This window comes from Cebus imitator, unplaced genomic scaffold (genome assembly GCF_001604975.1).
Source record: "Cebus imitator isolate Cc_AM_T3 unplaced genomic scaffold, Cebus_imitator-1.0 Scaffold8, whole genome shotgun sequence".
Lineage (NCBI taxonomy): Eukaryota > Metazoa > Chordata > Mammalia > Primates > Cebidae > Cebus > Cebus imitator.
Window position 1 is genome coordinate 11,939,135 of NW_016107323.1, and position 19,642 is coordinate 11,958,776.

At 45.2% G+C, this 19,642-nt stretch overlaps 1 protein-coding gene across 2 annotated transcripts in view; it reads left to right on the plus strand.

The window, feature by feature from the left end:
- Positions 1–19,642, plus strand: part of LOC108314525 (voltage-dependent calcium channel subunit alpha-2/delta-3) — an 823,636-nt gene that overhangs the window by 581,535 nt on the left and 222,459 nt on the right. For both annotated transcript variants that reach the window (XM_017543458.2, XM_037743848.1), the window contains one exon: positions 3,430–3,504. In XM_017543458.2, the coding sequence (XP_017398947.2) occupies positions 3,430–3,504 (75 nt within the window). The remainder of the gene's footprint in view (positions 1–3,429; positions 3,505–19,642) is intronic.

Genomic DNA, 19,642 nt, shown 5'->3' on the forward strand with positions numbered 1-19,642 from the left:
TTTTTTTGAGACGGACTCTCACTCTGTTGCTCAGACTGGAATGCAGCGGTGAATTCTCGGTTCTCCGCAACCTCTGCCTCCTGGGTTTAAGCGATTCTCCTACCTTAGCCTCCCAAGTAGCTGGGATTACAGGCATGTGCCACCATGCCTGGCTAATTTTTGTATTTTTAGTAGAGGCAGAGTTTCACCATGTTGGTCAGGCTAGTCTCGAACTCCTAACCTCAGGTGATCCACCTTGGCCTCTCAAAGTGTTGGGATTATAGGCATGAGCCACTGTGCCTGGCCAAATGTAGCATTTTCAGGTGCTAGGGTAAACATAGTGATGATGGGATGGAAAGGAAAAAGAAAAAGAGCAAGTCAGAAGGGCCTTGTTACAGGAGATGATCTAAGGCTGAGCTTATAGCATGGCTGAGGATTAGCCACAGGGAGAGGGGAGGGGGGATGCTGCGAGTGGCTGGCATGTGCGAGTAAAGGTCTGGCTGGGAGAGAAGACTGCAGGGGAGTCATTGCTCCCGTGCGCCCTGAGTGGCAGTGAGCGGAGGGAGATAGGGCTGGGTACCCAGGTGGGGACCGGACCCCAGAGAGACCTGATGGGCAGGCCTGTGGATCTGTCTTCCACATGAAAGGGGTTGTTAGTGGCTGTTACAAAGGAAAGCAACATGGTCAGTTACCTGTGACTTGGATCAACCTGGTGGATGATTTTGTTGGGATCAAGCTCTGAGGCAGGAAGAAAGTCAGGACCATTGTGGAAATCTGTTGAATTAATAAAGTAGTGGTACAGTTGGGTAGCAGGATTGAATTGGAGCAGACCTGGAAAAAGAACATTAGGAGAATTTCATACTACTGATGCTGTAGTTTCTAAGTCGGGGGGCTGTGTGGGTCGTGGTGCCGCCTACTGAGAGGGAGGAGGAGGAGGAGGAAGAGCAGCTTCAGAGGAACTGCACTGTGACTGGGTGTGAGGTGCCAGAGGGATGGCCAAGAAGAGATGACCACTACCCTTCTGGATACTTGGATTGCCACTGAAGGGAGAGACCAAGGCCAGAGCAGGGATCTAAAGAGCAACAGCACAGAGGTGGTCGCGGCAACTTATTGAGGGAGAGGACAGCTAAGACAGACAAGGGCTACTGGGGACAGAATCTCAGGGAAAATGAGTACTTGAGGAATGAGTGAAGGACAAAGATCCTATGAAGAGGAGGAGTATGGGACCCGGAAACTGAGGGAATAATGTGGAGGAAGCAATGAACTAACAAAAGCAGGAAGATTCAGGGGAGGAAACCCTATAGGGTTTGGCAGTGAAGAGACCACTGCAATCATAGAGAAAGAATTTCCATGGCATGTTTGGTGGTGGAGGGAGGGCAAAGGCAGAGTGCAGTGGGGCGAGGCATGAAGGGGCAATAAGGAAACGGAGGTGGCAGTCAGACAATGAAGGCAGGACATTGGGACAGGGAGATGAGCTCAGCTTCTGCCTTCTGGGGGACGAGGCGGAGAGTTTAGCTAAGCTGCGTAGAATCTACACGAAATGCAGTTTCTTTTATTGTTTCCCTACTTCCATCTTTTTCTCTTTCTCCTTCCCCTACCCATCTTCTCTCCATCCCAACCACCCCGCCATATATTTTTAACTACATGGTAGGACCTTTTCCCTCATGGAACTTACATTCTGTTAGGGGATGCACATATGAAATAATCAAAAGTCTTGATTACGTATACTCAGCCTCACCAAGAATCGATTTTTATAATTTTGATAAGTACTATAAAAGAAAACTACAGCCTTAATAGGAGTCCTGACTTCTTTTGAGTATTTCTTCTCATAAGCACAAGAAGAACCCAAGTAATATACATTAAGAAGGTGCTGAATACATGAGCTGACTATAAAATATTATTTGTTTTGTTTAATTTCGAGTTCAAATTCCCAATCAAGTATCATTTTTGCCTTTAATGGAAAAAGCCAAACTCACAGAGTTTTTTTTTTTTTTGACCCTTCTAGTCCATCTTAAACTGAAACATAATAATGGTAATTAATGCAGTGTTGATGGTGTCTGACATTTTTCCAAGAGACAAGATGAAAGAGACGATATACATCTCAAAGGATAGGAAATCTCTGGTTTATCTTTCACAACATAATGAAATATACTTTTATCATTAGATTCAAGTAGAATCTTATTCAGACTTGCTGTGCAAGGTAACTCCAAGAGAAGACGTCTGTTGCCCTTGACTACCACCTGCATATTTGCTTTATGTAATGCAACGGAAACTTTTAATTGCCAATGTTAAATTCTCTGAAGTTAATTTCACATCACCTTGACGTTAAGCTAACAAGCAGACAGGGTCATTCCTGGTTTGTAAACTCTGTTGTCTGGATCATTTAATAGTATCATATTCAAGAATGTGAGTGGCAGAGAAATTAAAGAAAATTAACAGTGGGGCTCAGAACTGTGAAGTAACTCCTCAGAAAAAAAAAAAAAATAGAGGATTTCTTTTTTCTTCTCCCCTTTCACTGCTCTGGCAAAACTGGGTTACATTTTCTTTCTTCAGAGAGACAGATCAGTATGGGTTTTATGCCAGAGGCCGTTTTAATACATGAATGATTTGTAGGTAAATTTATTGTAGCCAATGGGTGCAGTCAACTGTGTAATAGAAATATTGTCAAAAAGCCGGGATTATTATTTAAATAAGTGCAGTGTTAAATTTGATTACATACTTTTTAAAGCTAATAAAACATTTCATTGCTCACAAACTATTTCCCATAGTCCCATTTAGTCAGAAAACATAAATTAAGTGAGGCTCTGCATAGAAAATTACCCGGGCTTTGTGTTGATGGAAGCATGTGTGGAAAAGCTAGGCAGCCACACAATTCGAAGACGAAAGGATATGAAAAGGGTTGCCAGGCTCCTGTGTAGGCTGGGGCAGGGGTGGGGAAATACTTTATCTTTGAAGAAATATGGAAAATGGCAGCCTGGGGGAGAGCCAATTTGAGACGGCCCCTGTGGGCGTGGAATTATAGGAAGTCTAGGAGTGAGGCAGCGTGGGGACCCCTCTTTCCTTATTTCAGGCAGAGAGAAGACACCACCATTGATAAAGTTCTGTGCACTTGAACATAGGGTCTTTCCAGAAACATTAGCCATTTCTTGTTAAAAAAAAAAAAGTAATTGTTTTTGTTTTAAATAAATCAGAATAAAGCCCTTGGATGCCAATGTGGGGATGTGACATTTTGAATTGTGCTATTTGTTGAGCTTATCCTGTGACAGGTCTTCATTTCCACCAAATGTCAGGGATCAGTGCCTTGCATTCATTTTAATGAAGTATTGTGCTGATAAGGGTTATGAATGCCAAGTTTAAGCTGTAAATTACTAAATGCCGAGCCGCTTTATGCTTTGTGAATTTCACCAGGGAGCACGCTAATGAAGGTTTCTCTCTTGCTTCCTCTTACAGTTAGGGATTCACGGTTATGCCTTTGCAATCACAAATAATGGATATATCCTGACGCATCCAGAACTCAGGCCGCTGGTAAGAGAAATTATGTATTTCTGCATTTCGTCTTTTATCATTTTAAAAGATTTCCTTCAATTCAACAATGATGACACTTTGCTGCAGTTTTCACTTTTAAAAAGCTGTTCAATTCATAGCATTGTAAAGATTGTTATAGCATTTATAACTGGTATTTTGACACCTACTGTTGGATAAATATATTTACCATCATGCTTTCATATATATAAAGCCATATATGGCTATATGCATTTACTTATTTAGCTGTCTCACATCTGCCAACATATGGAAAGTTTTTTTAACTCTAGACAGCGTGAAAGCTATCATAACAGGTCCCTGTATGTAATACATAGACACTCATACTCTGGCTCTAGACCCACTTACTCCAACTCTAATTTGATGCAACAAATTAGACCCAAGATCCCTGAAAACTTATTACAATGGGATTTGCCCCCACATTACACTGCTTAAGCCTCATGCATAGAAGCCATTCAATAGCTTTTTTGTTAAATTGAAGCAGCTGAGATTTTTCTCTATTTCCTGCCTACGTCATTGCTTGGTGAACCGATTTGTAAGCCACTTTTCATTCTCTCAACATTGTTTTTACTCTCTCTGAAGTGAGTGGGGTTAGGAGAAATCCAAAATAGCGCATGGTAGTGTCAACCCACATCCCTGGGCAAGGCTGCCCGGAGCACTGTGTTGAGGAGGATCCTGAGCTGGCGGCCAGGCTTCTCGGGTCGGTTCCTAATCCACCGACAGGTGCCTCCTGTGGGCTCTAGAGAGGCATTGGCCATGAGGGTGCCATGCGTTTGCCACCCCCGGACTAGTTGCAGTGTGTTGAAAAAAGTGCATCCCTTTGGGTTTGCGTGTGTTTATCTAATTTTTTAAAAAGATATAGAAGTATAAACAGTAATGCAGTGAACAGTGTTTTTTAAAATTAAGAAAGTATAGATTATTTTCATTAGCAATCAGTAAACACACACGTACCTATGTGCACACACACAAATGCACACATGCCCATCCATGCCACCCATCTTTTCCCATTCATCAGAATGAGAAAGTAGTGGCAGCGCCTGCTATGCAAATGTTTGTTGGCAAAGCATTGTGGGGACCAGTTCACTTCTCGCTTGCATCATTGTTTAGAAGCAGTTCATGTGAGAGCTCCATCATCATCCAACTTTGCTCTAATCGCCCTGGTATTAATGGAATCATGACCACATCATGTGGATGCCATATGCATGCTTTAAGATGGGACTTATGGTAATACTCAATTTCAACAATCTTTTTATCAGAAAAAAACAAAATTAGCTAGATGGCTAATTCCAAATGTAAGTCAGAAGTAATGAAAAGTCTGATTGAAAAAGCTGCTGTCTTTTTAAAGACATTTAAGTCTATGGACATATGGAAGTCTAAAACAATCTTAACACATTACCCATTCCCAGGTTGCCCAGTTGACATCACTGTTGGAAGAAGGAGAAGTTACTAGCTTGTGTGACTGAATATGGGCTCCTAGTATGTATTTATTCCAAATTGGAAAGGAACAGAGTCAATAAAATAATCAAACCTGAATCTCCTACCAGTAAATGGATTAATTTCCTATTTATCATTTCCTATCATTTAAAGGAAAAACAAAATGGAATCAGATGTCAGAAGTCACCAAGGTAGCATCCTTCTCTCTGTGTCAATGAAAATTTGCCACACAGTCGACTCACAGTGTGAACTGGTCCCCACAGTGCTTTGCCAACAAACATTTACCTAGCAGTCTTTTATATCTCCTGGCCATGAAGCAAATGGTGTGTTTGTAAATAGTCCATCTGATGTACTCTCCAGAGCTTTGGCCACTGAGAGGGCGGCTGAAAGGCTCTTGGAAAAGCAGACCAACCCCATTGATGCTGTTCATCTCCTAAGAGTACAGATGCTTGTAAACACATGCCACTGCTGTTCTGTTGACACACCAAAAGTGGTGGTTGCTAGAGTCAAAAGTGGTGGTTGCTAGGCATTCGGCCACGCCATACATGGTATAGCCCAAACAAATGCCCCATGTTCTCTTTGTGAGAATCCAAACAGCATGAACCATGTTGTAGTTGATCTATGACAAGAACATAAGGAATGATCAGACCAGCTGGTCATCTGTTCCATTCATCTGTCTCTGACCCTAAGGCCATCAGATACTTAGAAGTAGTTTAGGGTGATACCAACCATTAAGCATTACATGAATTAACCCATCTGAATGTGGTCAGTAAGTGTACGTTGGCTCTCACTTGAGTTCTGCATTTTCTTTCTGAGCAAAAGACACAGCAAAGTGGGAGGGACTCACCTCCAGCGTCACATGGTGAAGCTCAACTCCTAGTCCTGCTACATCTGCACTGTGTGACTTTGGGCAAGTGACACAGGCTCTCTGAGCTGCACTTCTCTCTTATAATCCTGCCATAACCATAGTGCCTTGATCATAGCTTGTTGTCAGAGTGAATGAGATAATGCAAACAGAGGATCTGGTGCAGAAAAGCAGGCCCCAGGGTACCTCAGAGGCAGTAGTGGTTATTTGGATATCCTGTTTATGTTCTTTGTTTTCTCTTGTTCTGTCCTCAGCTTCTGTAAAGATGGGAAGAACATGGTGGTAATGGATGCTTAGAGAGGCAACCTAAAGAACACTTTTTGATTATTCAAGTGATTCAGGTTTTTGTGATAGACATTGGGAAGGGATCGGATACATATACCCTCAGTGTTCTTTTTGGTTCCGTGGCAAGCTTGGCCAACTGTAGTCTAGGGGACAAGCAGACAACTTGTACTCGATGTCTATGTGAGTCCTACCATGTGAAGAAACCAAGGTTGTTTGTTTCAAAGGTGGTGATAAGAATAGCACTAGAAGCCACAGTAGCTAAAGAATGATAGGTAAGAGCCAGCCAGCATGAATGCGCCATGGCTCTGGCATGCACAAGTTCTGTGTTTGTCTCTGTTTTGTTCACCTATCCCTGCTTCCCCTCCGTCCTTAACCACCAGTCCACTCAGCACAGAGTAGGGACTCAGTAGATGAGTAAGTGAAGGGATCCTCTAAAACCAGCTTCATTTTGACTTTAGGTTCTTCTGGAGGGTGTGAATGACTTGTGAACTTACCCTGGAAATCCAGTGTCTTCACGGGGCATAAATCCACCCTGGCCAGAGTTCTCAGGCATGGCTAGGAACAGCCAACTGCTAGCAGCTTCTCTGGCTAGCTCGGGGAGGGAATCCTCATTCAAACCCCGTTTGCCTCCTCCCAAGCCCAGCCATATAATCGAATCCTTATTACAAATGGACGTTCCCCTCAGTTCTCGCCAAGGCTGCCAGATTAGCACAGTGAGTGCGAGTGTGGGGTTGTGGCCAGCACGGGGAAGACAGGGCAAGCTGACTTAAAATAACTCCTGTTCCCTCTCCATCTGCCATGGAGTTTGTTTCAGCCCCTCCAGCCAGAGGAAAGAGGTGGGTTTCTCTGAAGCACAGTACCAATATTTTTCTGATTTGTCCTATAAAATCTTTCCCCTGAACTTAATGTTTGGCTCAATTTTATCCAGTATTTTCTTTAATCTTGTGTGATTTGGGTGTGAATCATGAAGTGTCTCCAAGAACAGCTCAGATGTAGGGGCCTTACTCAGCGGACTCACTTTGGTTTAACCGGCAAAGCTGCTGAAGCAATGCTCCTCTGCAATCTCTGGGGCCTCTTTAGTCCTCCTCCAAGGGTTTCTCAACCACTCTGTCCTCGCCACCAGCTTGTGACTTCCTGATACATTAACTGATGTTGGTTCAGCAAGCATTGCCCTTGTGCCTGGTGTGGCTCGGTCCTATGTTAGACTGAAGACTGATACAGTCATCTTCAAGGGGGTCGGGGAACTGCACCATGAATGGGGGCTGGCACCTGTTCTCAAGGTGGGGAATGGAACAACAGCACAGCAAGAGTGATTAAATGCGCTTGATCTTGAGAAATGCTTCGCGTCATCATGATGCGCCTGGAAGGTTTGTTTGATCGTAACCGTTCTTTAACATTCAGGCTACAAGTATTTTAAGGTTTAGTTACAGACTAGATTTTGTTTTCTTGCTCTTTATATTTCTTTGTATTTGAGAGCTTTATGAATTTTTCTTAGAATATGGAGCCCTGAATAGATCTCCTTTTCTTTTTTTCTTTTTGATTATACTTTAAGTTCTGGGGTACTGATATAGAATGTGCAGGTTTGTTACACAGTATACACGTGCCGTGGTGGTTTGTGGCATCCTTTTGCCCAAATTGGAATGGGGGAGGTAGGACTGTGGAGGTGCAGCCTTTAGCATGATATGTATCTTTCTGGAGGTTTTGGTCATCCACCTGTCCCTACCTTTTAGAATAAAGGGATAGCTAAGTTGATTTCCTTTCCCCAAGGAGGAGGTCTGGAATGCGGACCTGGTCAAACTGACGGGAGAACACAAAGGAGGTTCCTTTTCAGCAGCCGCCTGCAATGGCAGGGTTCCACAGAGGAGCCTCGGGCAGGCAAAATTTAGGGCTCATTTCCATGAAGCCTGCATTGAAATTGGCCAAGAGCTGTTTTCTCTGTGTCTGCAAGCCCAGTAGATGGGGAAGGATCCTGGAGAGATTTTATTCGGGATGAAAATCTGCCAGTCACATGGGTCACATATGTGGTAGTGGATGAGATGGAAGGTAAAAATGATGGAGAGAAATTCACATTCTGTCCTTCAATACACACTGGACGTTCATTATGTTGGAGGCTCCAGCAAGCTGCTTGGAGAGGTCACAGAGGTGTGCCCTGCCTCAGATGACTCGAGGTCTAATAGGATGGATAAGATACGTGTATCAGTAACCGTGGACACCGAGCAGATGCACTTTTTATTTGTTGTTTTTGGTCTTAGTATATTTCTAACATTCAATGATTGCTTTTTATGGGATAGGAGCTAGTCTAAGTGTTTCACTTGTGTTAATGCTTTTCGTCATTGACTGACTGAACAGCGAGGCTAGGATATTATGTGCCTTGGAAAGGCCTAGAGGCATAAGGGAAGGATGAAATCGAGGGGAGGTCCAGGTGGAAGACGTATCTAGCAGCAGCCTGGAGGTGAAGTGAGGACAACTGTGAGTACTGGGCTGAGCAGCCGGGCTTCTCTAAGACGAAGGTCAACATCCCCAGGTTACAGAACCGGAAGCCGAGGCACCGAGTCATATGGTGGTGTCTCCCAAATCACATAGCTAGAAAGTGCCAGAACCGGGAGCCTTAACCCCGGTGACATTAGATGTACTAAGCTCACTCTGCTGTGTGGGTTCTTCAGGAAATGGGAGGCTCAGTGGTTGGAGGGTGGGAGTGACTGGGACGCCTGGTGTCTGCAGCCATATGGACCAATACCACGGTAATCACAGGGGCGATGACCATCAGAATCTGTCTAGACTTAATGCTGTCCAGTAGGAATATAGTGCAAGTCACAAAAAGAAGCTGCCTATGTAATTTCAAATTTTCTAGTAGCCACATCTACAAGAGTACAAAAGAAACAAGTGAAATTAAATTTAAGGATATATTTTATTTATCCCAGTATATCTAAAATATCAATCTTTCAATATATAATCAATATAGAAATTATTAATGTGATATTTTACCTTCTTTTCATACTAATCTTTGAAATCTGATGTGTATCTTACATGGCATATCTCAATTCAGACTAGCCACGTTTCAGGTGCTCAAGACCCTCCTGTGGCTGTGGCCCCCCTAAGGGGCAGCATGGGTCTAGAGTGTGACCGGACTTTCTGGACCCTTCTAGATAAAATGGATTATAGGACCTCTTCTTTCCTTAAAGCAGGTTAGAACTGGCTCTGTTGCCACAACCACACCTATCACTGTGCCATCCTGGAAGTCTGAGCCAACAGTCAGTGGCCAGTTCCCCTCTGCTATGGCCACCACTCCTCACTCTCAGTTTGTAGCCTCTTCAGTGTCCAGGAGTGGAAGTGGGAGTTTGCCCAGAATTCAAGGGGCCTTGACTTGAAGGGCAGATGAGCTCCATAGTTTGGCCTGGAAACTCTGGCTATTCTAGCCATGTATGTTCACTCCTGAGCCATCCAAACTTCCATAACCCAACCGTATCGTGGAGGCCAGTGCGTGGAAAGCAGCAACCACACTGGGTGAACCCGAGCTCTTACGTCATCTAAATCAGAATATTTTGATGTCAAAGCCATTTCTGTTCTTCTGGAAAGCTCAGATTAACTATTTAGCGAGTTTAAATTCTGCAGATAACTGCATCATCTTCCTAACCTAACAATCCTCGCATCCCCTCTGGAATTTTATATTGATGTTTCCACCACCAGCTCTCCACAGCCTGGGTCCCAGCATGACACTAGCCTTTCCTGTGTCACTCTGGACTGCCCTTACCCCATTCCAAACATGGATTCTGCTTCTTTGCTCTGTGGATGCCTGGGCAGTTCATGTTTGCTAATGTACGTCGGTTATAGATGGGCCTCATGGAAGGTTATTAAATCCATGGATTGATACATAGACATGCTAATCAGTGTAAATATTCTCACTCTTTAGTCATCTTGTATGGAACTAAGTGGACATCCCCGTGGACACATGTGAATATGTGTTACATCCTAACTAGACAGTGCATATCAACCATTGGTTTAAATCAGGGTTTAAAAAGGTAGGCGCACTCCTAGATCCTTACCTAAGTCCAACTGACTTAGTTGAAGCAATGGATCATGAGAAGAGATTCTGTGTAATTCCAAAGAATTTAGATGTGGAATTTAAATGGGATTTTTATATAACTGTGTAATTCTACAACTGAGGAAATAGCGGGTCCTTTCATCTATTCCCCATAAACCCCAAGCTCCTTCCTGCTCTAAATTCTTGGGCTCAACTCTTTACCTAAAGTCTTGTCCCAGATACACCTGTTACTGCCATTTTCTCATCCTCCGCTTCTTAGCTTGAATTTCACCTCGGAGAAGCATCCCTGCTCCCACCCAGAGGAGCCGTACGCCCCCCCAACGTCCCTTGCTTTAGTTTGTTTTTTGAGCACTCATCACTCTTGGAAAACGTCTATTGTTTTTCTCCCCTGTGGTCCTTTGTGGATAGCTGGGACTTTGCTGCTACACAAAGGGGTAGTCAGCAAATATTTGGTGAATGATCTGGAGTATGTTTGAATGACGCTGATGATTAGATGTCTGGGTACCAGTTTCTTACAATAAATGAGAAGTGCAGGTAACACACTTTCATTCACCACACATTTGTCCTTGCTACATTGGGTGCAGAAACAAAAGTGTGGTTGGCTAAGCTCCCTTTTCTTTTCTCCCCTCCCTATCCCCTCCTGCTTGGCTGCAAGCATTCCTCGGATGTCCTTGAGTCCAGCACTGTGCTAGCTGATGGAGACACAGAAGCAGGTAGAAGGGTGTCTCTGCCCACAAGAAGCTCATCACACAAAGCAGCGGTTCCCCTGTGGTAAGAAGGACCAAGAAGAACTATGGGCTCAAAAAAAAAGCTTCTGCTTTTCCCTGGAGGAAGGGTGCCCTGAGATGCAGGAGGCCTTCCCAGAGGCGGTGGGGGAGGACTGCACTCAGCAGACACCCTATACTCTCCCCAGGACTACTGACCTCAGGCCAGACCAGGCATGACTTCTTCCTCTCATCTCAGGACCATGCATTCTGCTGGCCACAGCCGGGGGCGAGGGGGAGGTGTTGGACCTTTCCGTGGTCCCCTAATGCAGGGATCTGTTCTCAGGCTGCTGCTGAACTGAAAGAGACTGCCCAGTAGGTGGCGTGCGGGCACTGTCAAGTGCCCTGTCCCCACTCAGAGCCAGCCGCTGCCAGCACACATTCTCTGAACAGAGCCCCGGCGACTGCAGCCTAGGCCTGGTCTGAGTCCATTTCGTTTAGTTTCAAAGAAAGAATTAACAGAGGCTTAGTAAGTGTATCTGCTCAGAGGAGGGCGTTCTCTGAGAAAAAACAAACAAGACTGTGTGACCCCCTTGTAGCAAGCCTGTTCTTTTGGAAATACATCATTTGGTCAAAAAAAAAAAAAAAAAAAAAAAGAAAGAAAGAAAAGAAAACAGAGCCTTGCGTGCTTTCTTCCTGATGGAATTGGTGAGGGCACCGTCCACGCTGCCCGGTCTGGACACAATTGGACACTTTGTAGTGCTGAGGGGAAGGCTTACTTCTGGTGACGCTGAGGGTGAAGAAGTCAGCAAGTGCTGGCATTTCTGTTGGGTGGGAGCTACGCCCTTTCTGCAGACCTGGAGAACTCAGAACCCCAGTCGTTTGCCCCTCACTTCTGTGACTAGGTGTGTGCTTGAACACTCAAGGGATTGATGGTGTATGGAATCAATCCCACAGGTATTTTTTGATTACGGGCAGCGTGCTTGTGAATCCCCTCTGGGTGCCACACACGGCAGCACACAGGCGACCGGGGGTCACAACGCTGCCGTCACCGCGGGTCTCAGGCCAGGCCCTGTGCCGAGGACCCTGGGTGTCTTGCCTGGGCCGGTTCTCATCGCCTCCTGCATGGAGTGCTCAGCACTGAGGGGCTTTGACTGTATGTGAAGATGCCCTATATATAATAATGATTTTAAAAATTAAATTAGTAAATACATATTTGAAGGGCAAAAACGATATTCACTGATGCTTAAGCTAAGGAATGTCAATCAGAAAGTAAATTTGGTCAGTTTTCAGAAGAGAAACCAAGAAGACAGCTATAGACAATTACCCACCTCCTCTGTGAGCTCATAGTTCTTCTGGGTCCCTCTTGCTTGCTTTGTAGGACAATGAAGTTTCTTTATAAAATTAAACTTACTCAACTGAAAGAATGTCCCTTAATCCTGAAGCTGTGTCTTCAGGTTCTTTGACAAAATGCCAGGTTGGGCTGCAGAGCATCCGTCAGTCTCTCCAGACATCCTCCTGGCCCCCAGATGCCCCCCTGTACGGAACACAGCAGTGGCCCCTCTGCTCTGGGCTGCGACTCTAGGGTCTGCCAAGGGAAAGACACTCGCAGGAAATGGAGAGAGGGCAGGGGAGTCGGGCTGTGTGTTCACCCCTGGGTCCTCTGGGACTGGCTGCACCCCATCTAAAGCCACATAAGTCTTCTTCTCTCTGGGCTCCAGCACCTGCTTCTCCCTCTGGCCCTTCATGTGGACAGGTGGGAACGCCCTGCTGTTTCTAGCTTCAGAACGCTGCAGCATTTCCTGTTGTTTCCTACACCCTACCCAGGCCTTTCCAGGAGCCTCTTTAATAAACCCCCCTTAATTTGCCAGCTCGAGTATACCGGGTGCTTCCTGCTGCGGCCCTGACTGATACGAAGGTAAGATACATAGAAGGTTTGTCTTTCACAGTCATTACTCTGCCAGGAAGGAAAGAGAGAGAGAAGAAAGGAAATATGGAAGAATGCAAAGAAAAGGAAAGGAGGGAGGAAGGAAGGAAGAAAGAGTTGGAAAAAGAAAAGGGAAAAATGAGGACCCTCTATCAGTTGATTTATTTATCTATCTATCTGTCTATCTCCCATTGTAGTGGGAGTGGAGAATTCCCATATTCCCTTCTAATAAACTCTCCTTCTGCTCAAGTGATTAAGAATTGTTATCTGTTGCTGACAACCAGAGCAGCCTGACTCATCCAACCATGAATCCCAAAGTCTGGAAGCCACTGCTGGGTGTGGCTCTGACCCCTACTGTCAAGGAGCTCACAGTCTGACGCCACCACCGCTGCCCTGTCACCCCTCCTTCATAAAACTTTAGTCCTCTTAGCCTCCCCTTCATCCCCAGAGGGGTCTGTACCCATTCCTCAGGTCTTCTTACATGAACCTTTGAGCCTGGTCTCCCCACTAGGTTGCAGAAATATCTTGAGATGTCTGCTCTTCTGCACTCTAAGTAACATGAAGACACTGATGAAACTGTGTTTTGTTCAGTTTTGTATATCCAGGGCCTGGCAAGGTACCTGGCAAAGGAGGTGGAATGACAAATGATGAGAGAAAACCCACATATAGGAAATCGAGCACACAATGAAACTATGTTATCTAGCACCAAGGTTGAAAGTACTCACAAGAAGGAGAATTTGGGAAAGGACCTGGTGTCTTGCTGTGCACTGGGTAGCTAGGGAAGCCTGCAGGGAGCTGGCTTACAGCCTGTAACTTTGAGGCCACAGTCCAGCACACCTGGGAGCGGCAGAAGACCCTTCAGATACCTGCATGGGTGACTTGTTCACTGTGTGTGACTGGAACCCTTCCTCCCTTCCTTTTTCCTCCCACCTTTCCCTCCCTCCCTCCTGTCCTTCTTCCCTCACATGGCATTTGTCTGTGGAACACTTACAGACAAATGTGACAGACGCTCTATGAGATGCCAAAGATCTAGTGATAATGTAGATAACATTGTCCCTTTATTTGGTGTTTTCATTCTCATAGAGAAGATACGGTTTTTTAAAGTTCATAAACAAACTGATAAATAAGACATACTACATATTTTGGATAAGCTCTCCAAAAGAAACAAAAAGCAAACAGAAAGTAGGGAGAGGTACCTGCATTAGTTAGATGGTCAGGGAGACCCTTTCTTAAGGATGATGAGTTTTGCTTGTTGGTTGGTTTTTTGATTCTGAGGCAGAGTTTCACTTTGTTGCCCAGGCTGGAGTACAGTGGCAAGATCTCAGCTCACTGCAACCTCCGCCTCCTGGGTTCAAGCAGCTCTCGTGCTTCAGCCTCCTGAGTACCTGGGATTACAGGCCCCACCACCATGCCTGGCTGACTTTTTGTATTTTAGCAGAAACAGGGTTTCACCATGTTGTCCAGGCTGGTCTGGAACTCCTGAGATCAGGCAAGCTGCCCATCTCAGCCTCCCAAAGTGCCAGGATTACAAACCTGAGCCACCGCGCCCAGCCAGGATGATGTTTTCAGTGGAGTCCAGGGGATGAGAAAAACTGTGGAGACTGGTCCAGGCTGAAGGAACAGTGTGTGCGAGACCCTGAGGTATGGGAATGGTGACTATACTGGGTTCTGGAATCTGTTCATAGATTTCAGCCAGATTTTCAAAGAAGGGAAGGTGACCCAGGTTTTGTTGACAAATTCCTCTTTGAGGCTGCCTGTCTTGAAGTAGTTGCTGATACTGCCCCGTTTCCTCCACTTTGCCTTGACCATTCCTGTGCATGCAAGCATGGCTCATACCTGCTAGCACCGAGGTAGAGGCTTTCTCTGGCTTCTGCAGTCCCTTCTTCCCAGGCATGCAGCAGACCAGACATGGCGAGGAATTAGCCCCTCCGAGTCAAAGACTGCCCCTCTGAGGTGGGGTGTCTCTGAGGTGTGTGTTTTACACCGGCTCCCAGAGTTCCCTGATGGGATCACACCACAGTTGCCCACAGTGGTAACACGCTTGCACCTTGTGTTGGCTGCCCTCCCATCTCTGAATCACGTTGCCATGTCCCTGCGAGTATTTCCTGGGAATCCCTGTAAATAAAAACTTTGCACTTGAATCCTGTTCTCAGGGACATTTTCTGAGAGAATTCAAGCCAAGACACCAGCAGGCTGATATGTCTCTGCAAAAATTGATTTGCTGTAGACTAGAGCTTCGAATGCAGTGTTGAGTGCGCTCACATAGGCTTTTACGTTAACACCACAGCATTGGGCGTGCTTCCCATTCTATTTCAGGCTCCCGAGCATGTATTCCTAACACACCAGTCTGCTCGGGGAATCCATGTTTGCTTTTAGGGGTACCAAGGAGCCTTGGCTTTATGTTATTAATAATTGAGAGTAGGCACTTTAAGGAAATTTGATTTAGAGATAGGATTTTCAGCTGCTTTCTTATTTGAAGAAAGGATTTGATGAGGAAAAGGCTTTCCTTTTCACAGGACACACTCTGACCTTTTTTCTACTAGATTAATTTCATATCTAGAATGCCCTATCTTGGATGATGAATTAGCAATAAAAACCTCATCAAAATGTAATTACAGGCGAAGTGTTGAATAATGATCTCTTAAAAATTCCTATAGATTTGTCTGCACCTCCTTCCCCTTGTGGGGGAAATGGGCCTCAGCTGCTAGCTACTAGCCCCAGCTCAGGAATGCAGACCCTAGCCCTATTGCGAGGCTGGGATGTGAGTACTGGCTTCCATCATTGCCTAGTGTCATCTGATTGATCAATTGCTTTTCTCTATGTGATGCACATCTTTATATAATTTAAAGGACCATCTCAATGGGGGTAGGAATACACAGGAAGTGGGAGCTCAAGGCAGAATGAAACCTTCTCCTCCGCCATCTGTGGCAGCCTGCTGGGGGGAGAGAGTTATTAATTAAAATGTTAACTGCCCAGACAATAGCAGGCAGAACAGCTTGGAGAAAGCCTGAGAAGCAGGCACTGCGTTAGAGCTTTCATAACTGCGAATTCCAGGAAAGTTTGCTCCTCCTTAAAATAGGAAACAGAGCCATCCGCCTCTAATTGGAGACTTGAGTGGGCTGTGTAAGTGATGTTAGGCTTTCCCAAGGAGCCCATCTTGTTTGTCTCCCGGGGTGGGGGTGGGGGGGTTGGATTTAACTGAGTGATAACCTTGCCTTACACTCACTCTGTTTCTGTTTCGGGCCCTGTAAAACCCTACAGCTGGATCTGACAGCAGACTATTCAAATAATCCCAACTGGGTAAATGCCCGCATTCATTTGAATAACTGAAGAATTCAATCATTTGAATGCCAATGATTATTCCTTTGGGAGTTTACATTTTAGAAAGACCTTCCATCTGAATCCCCATGAGAGCATTAAATTGCTATCTAATTAGCAGTCCCAAATTATATATATTTAAAAGATAATTAAAGGTTTGAAGGCTGTTGGAATAACTGGTTATACATTTAAATGAATCACTAGAAATTTGTTAGTAATGTGTGGAGTTTTCTTTTATTTCTTGCTTTCCTCTTTGAAGTTCAGTAGACCCAACCTCACGGGGTTAAGTCTGGTAGCAGTAAGATAAAGGCAGATGTTTTTAATTACTGCAGCTCAAACCTCCAAATAATTATAAGCAGCTGTCATTTTTACATAATCCTAAATGATAAGACCCAAAGAATGCAAATAAAAATGTTGAGACCATGGGCTTTTTGGCACAGGATTTAATCCCTATCACACCACTGCACTGACCATTGTACTTCATGGAGGAATGTGCTCTAAACCATTATACCCTTAGGTGAACTTTCATAATTATGTGATAGGCACATCTATTTTCAAACACACCTCCCAGGTGCCATTTCCGTGTTCTCTGGGGAGGCTTACTAGGCAAGGGGAAATACTAATGCATTTGGAGTTTTGAGGCAAGAAGGGGGTTTGGCTAAGCTGGGCAAAGCGTTTGCTGAAAGGTTTTCTCAGCCTCACTTGTCTGTTTCTCCTAGAGATGGGGACTACCCTGTGCATGCGTCAATGGCCCCCTCCCTCCATTATGTAGCATGATAGGATTGTCCCTGGTAGCATTTCTTTGTCCTGTTGCTGGGGTTTTCATTGACTCAGCCACTTCTGTGTGCCAGCTAACCAAGGACAGAAATCCCAAATGACAGACTGACCTGCCAGCTCCAACCCAGGAGGCTGAGGGCTTAGATCTCAAATTCCAAGCTTTTGATGCCTGTCTCTTCCTGGAAGGGCAGGGCCCTCTTGAGGAGCAAGTCAAGGGGACATTTACTAGAGTCACAAGGGCTTCTCTCCTTTGGATCCAATGACTATGATACCAAAGTCCACAAAATCAAGGTAGACAGTTCACCCTAGACAGAGCTGAAGCCCAAATCTGCAAGAGACAAATCTAGAACATCAGCTGGAAAGTAGGCGCGTGTGCGCACGTGCACACACGCGCGTGCGCGCTTGCACACACACACACACACACACACACACACACTCCAAATTAGATCAGCAGCCCAAGGACCCCTCTGCTAAGGAATTCTCAAGATGGATTTAAATTGGAACTGGGACCTGGCTTGGCAGAAATGTGGCCCAGCGAAGAGGATCACCCAGTGAGCTAAGCTGGATCCCTTGGGAATGGGGAATAGAAACAGATGAAAGGGGAGAGGAATCAGACCACGGGTTTATTTGGAACATGTAGAAGCTGACGATATCACAGAATATTATTACCTCTCCACAGTGAAAAAATGCAGAGATTTTAGAAATGTATCCTGAATATTAGAACCTGTTAAAATATTCTGATTCTTCCAAATACCAAAGGGCCTCTCCTGGAGTTTCTAAGTTTCTAGCTGCACTCTAGGAAGAAGATCTAGTAGTAACTGGGAGAGGCTGGGACTTTTATCTGACTCCCAGGATTGCTGTAGGTTTTCATGAACAGGGGGTTGGACTCCCATATTAATGAAGCCCATGTTTTTCCAGGCTCAAATACAAATATAAATATATGTTTGTATATATTTAAAGGAAAGATTCATTTGATCATTAATGATTTGAAATTCAGCTCTGCTCAGTATGGAATTCTAGAGACCTGGTTAATGGTGACTGTAGGTCACCTTGCTGTCATCCCCTTCCTGTGTCCTCAGGATGCACCTCAGTTAGTCACTGGGCAGCGATCTCAGTTCCAGACCTGGAGGCTCACTAGCGCCTGTTTCTCTATGGAGCAGAGCAGTCTCTGAGGTCAGATTCTAGGGCTGAAATTCAGCCAAGCTACTTACGCTTCCTAACCTCAGCTTCCTTCACTGCAAAATGAGAACAAAAAATAGTGCCTACTGCATGAGACTGTGATGATTAAATGAGATAAGGGTTCACAAAACTTCTAGAACAGGCCCAAATCATAGGTCGTTGTTACACATGTGTTTGTTAAGTGAATACATAAACTAATTTGTTCATTCGCTCTGTCCACTCATTCATCACATATTCGTGGGAACCTATTCCTTGCCAGGCACTGTCCTAGGCATATGGTCCAATGATGAACATGGTGCTTAGGACCTAGTGTGGGACACAGGCAAGTAAGCTTATGATTTGTAGTACAGCATGATGGCTGTGGAAATAGGGCCACCACGTGAGGCTGAGGAGAGTATGGGAAGTACTCGACCCCGCCCAGCCTGGCCAGGTCAGGACAGACTTCCAAGAGGAGGGGTTAGCGGGAATTGACCACGACTCTAAGTTGAAGTGAATTCAGAGCACATGGGGTGGCATGTGCAGAGGCCTGAAGGCAAGAATGATGATAACATTTTTAGCAGCCAGCTCAGTCCAGCTGGGGAGTAGAGTGAGAGGCGGGGTGTAGCAAGAGAGAGTCCAGAACAGCGAGCAGAGGCCAAGGGACAGGGACTTGGGAAACTCTGGGCTGTTAGGCGCTATCATCTAGGGCATGAGGAGCTATGAGGGTTCCAGCCCAAGCAGTGACATGATCTGATTTGGATTGTGAAAGAATCGCTCTGGCTGGACCCTGGAGAATGGATCGGAAGAGTTAGAGTGCAGGCAGGGAGAATGCTTAGGGGACGCGTGCTCGTGTCAAGGGCAGAGCTCTCACAGTGGCTGACACTAAGCTGATGGCAATTCCAAGAGACATTTAGAAGATAGAAGCAATGGACATGGTAGCTTGATGGGCCCTGCTTGCTTTGCCTGGCTCACTGCCACTTTCTCTGATTATACTCGCCCATTCCAGCTCTTGCCCGTGTTTCCATGGTCACAGGCAAATATAAGACCCAGAGAACTCAGCCTTGCAGGGGACATTTGGCCATCCTGAGTCATGAATCACATCAGAACTCTCTTGGGTTTATTTAGACCAGCATGCATCCAGAAACATTTTTAAAAAGACATGTCACTATAATTGAGAATCACAAAAAAAAAAAAAAAAAAAAAACCTCAAAACTGAATATTTTGCTGGGTCACCTGTCCAGTGGAGTGGATGGACTGATGATGGACGAGAACCTGCTCAGCTTGGTAGTCGGAACATGGCTAGGGCTTAGAGCATATGTGTACAAAGTGGCTACATGCACGTTTATGCTGCAAAGCATGGTATCCCCAGAGAGGTACAGAACAAGGACCACCCCAGGTGAGAAAGGAGAGAGACTCAGCTGGAAGGATCTGGGAAATTTCTTTCATGAAAAAGGTGGCCACAAAAATGGAGCCCTTCATGTCCTTTCTTCCTTCATAAGCATCTTCAACAGTTTTTGGCAGGAAAAGCAAAACAAAATAAAGCGATGATGCCAAGCATCTCCCTAAATAAAATTACACACACACACACACACACACACACACACACCACACAC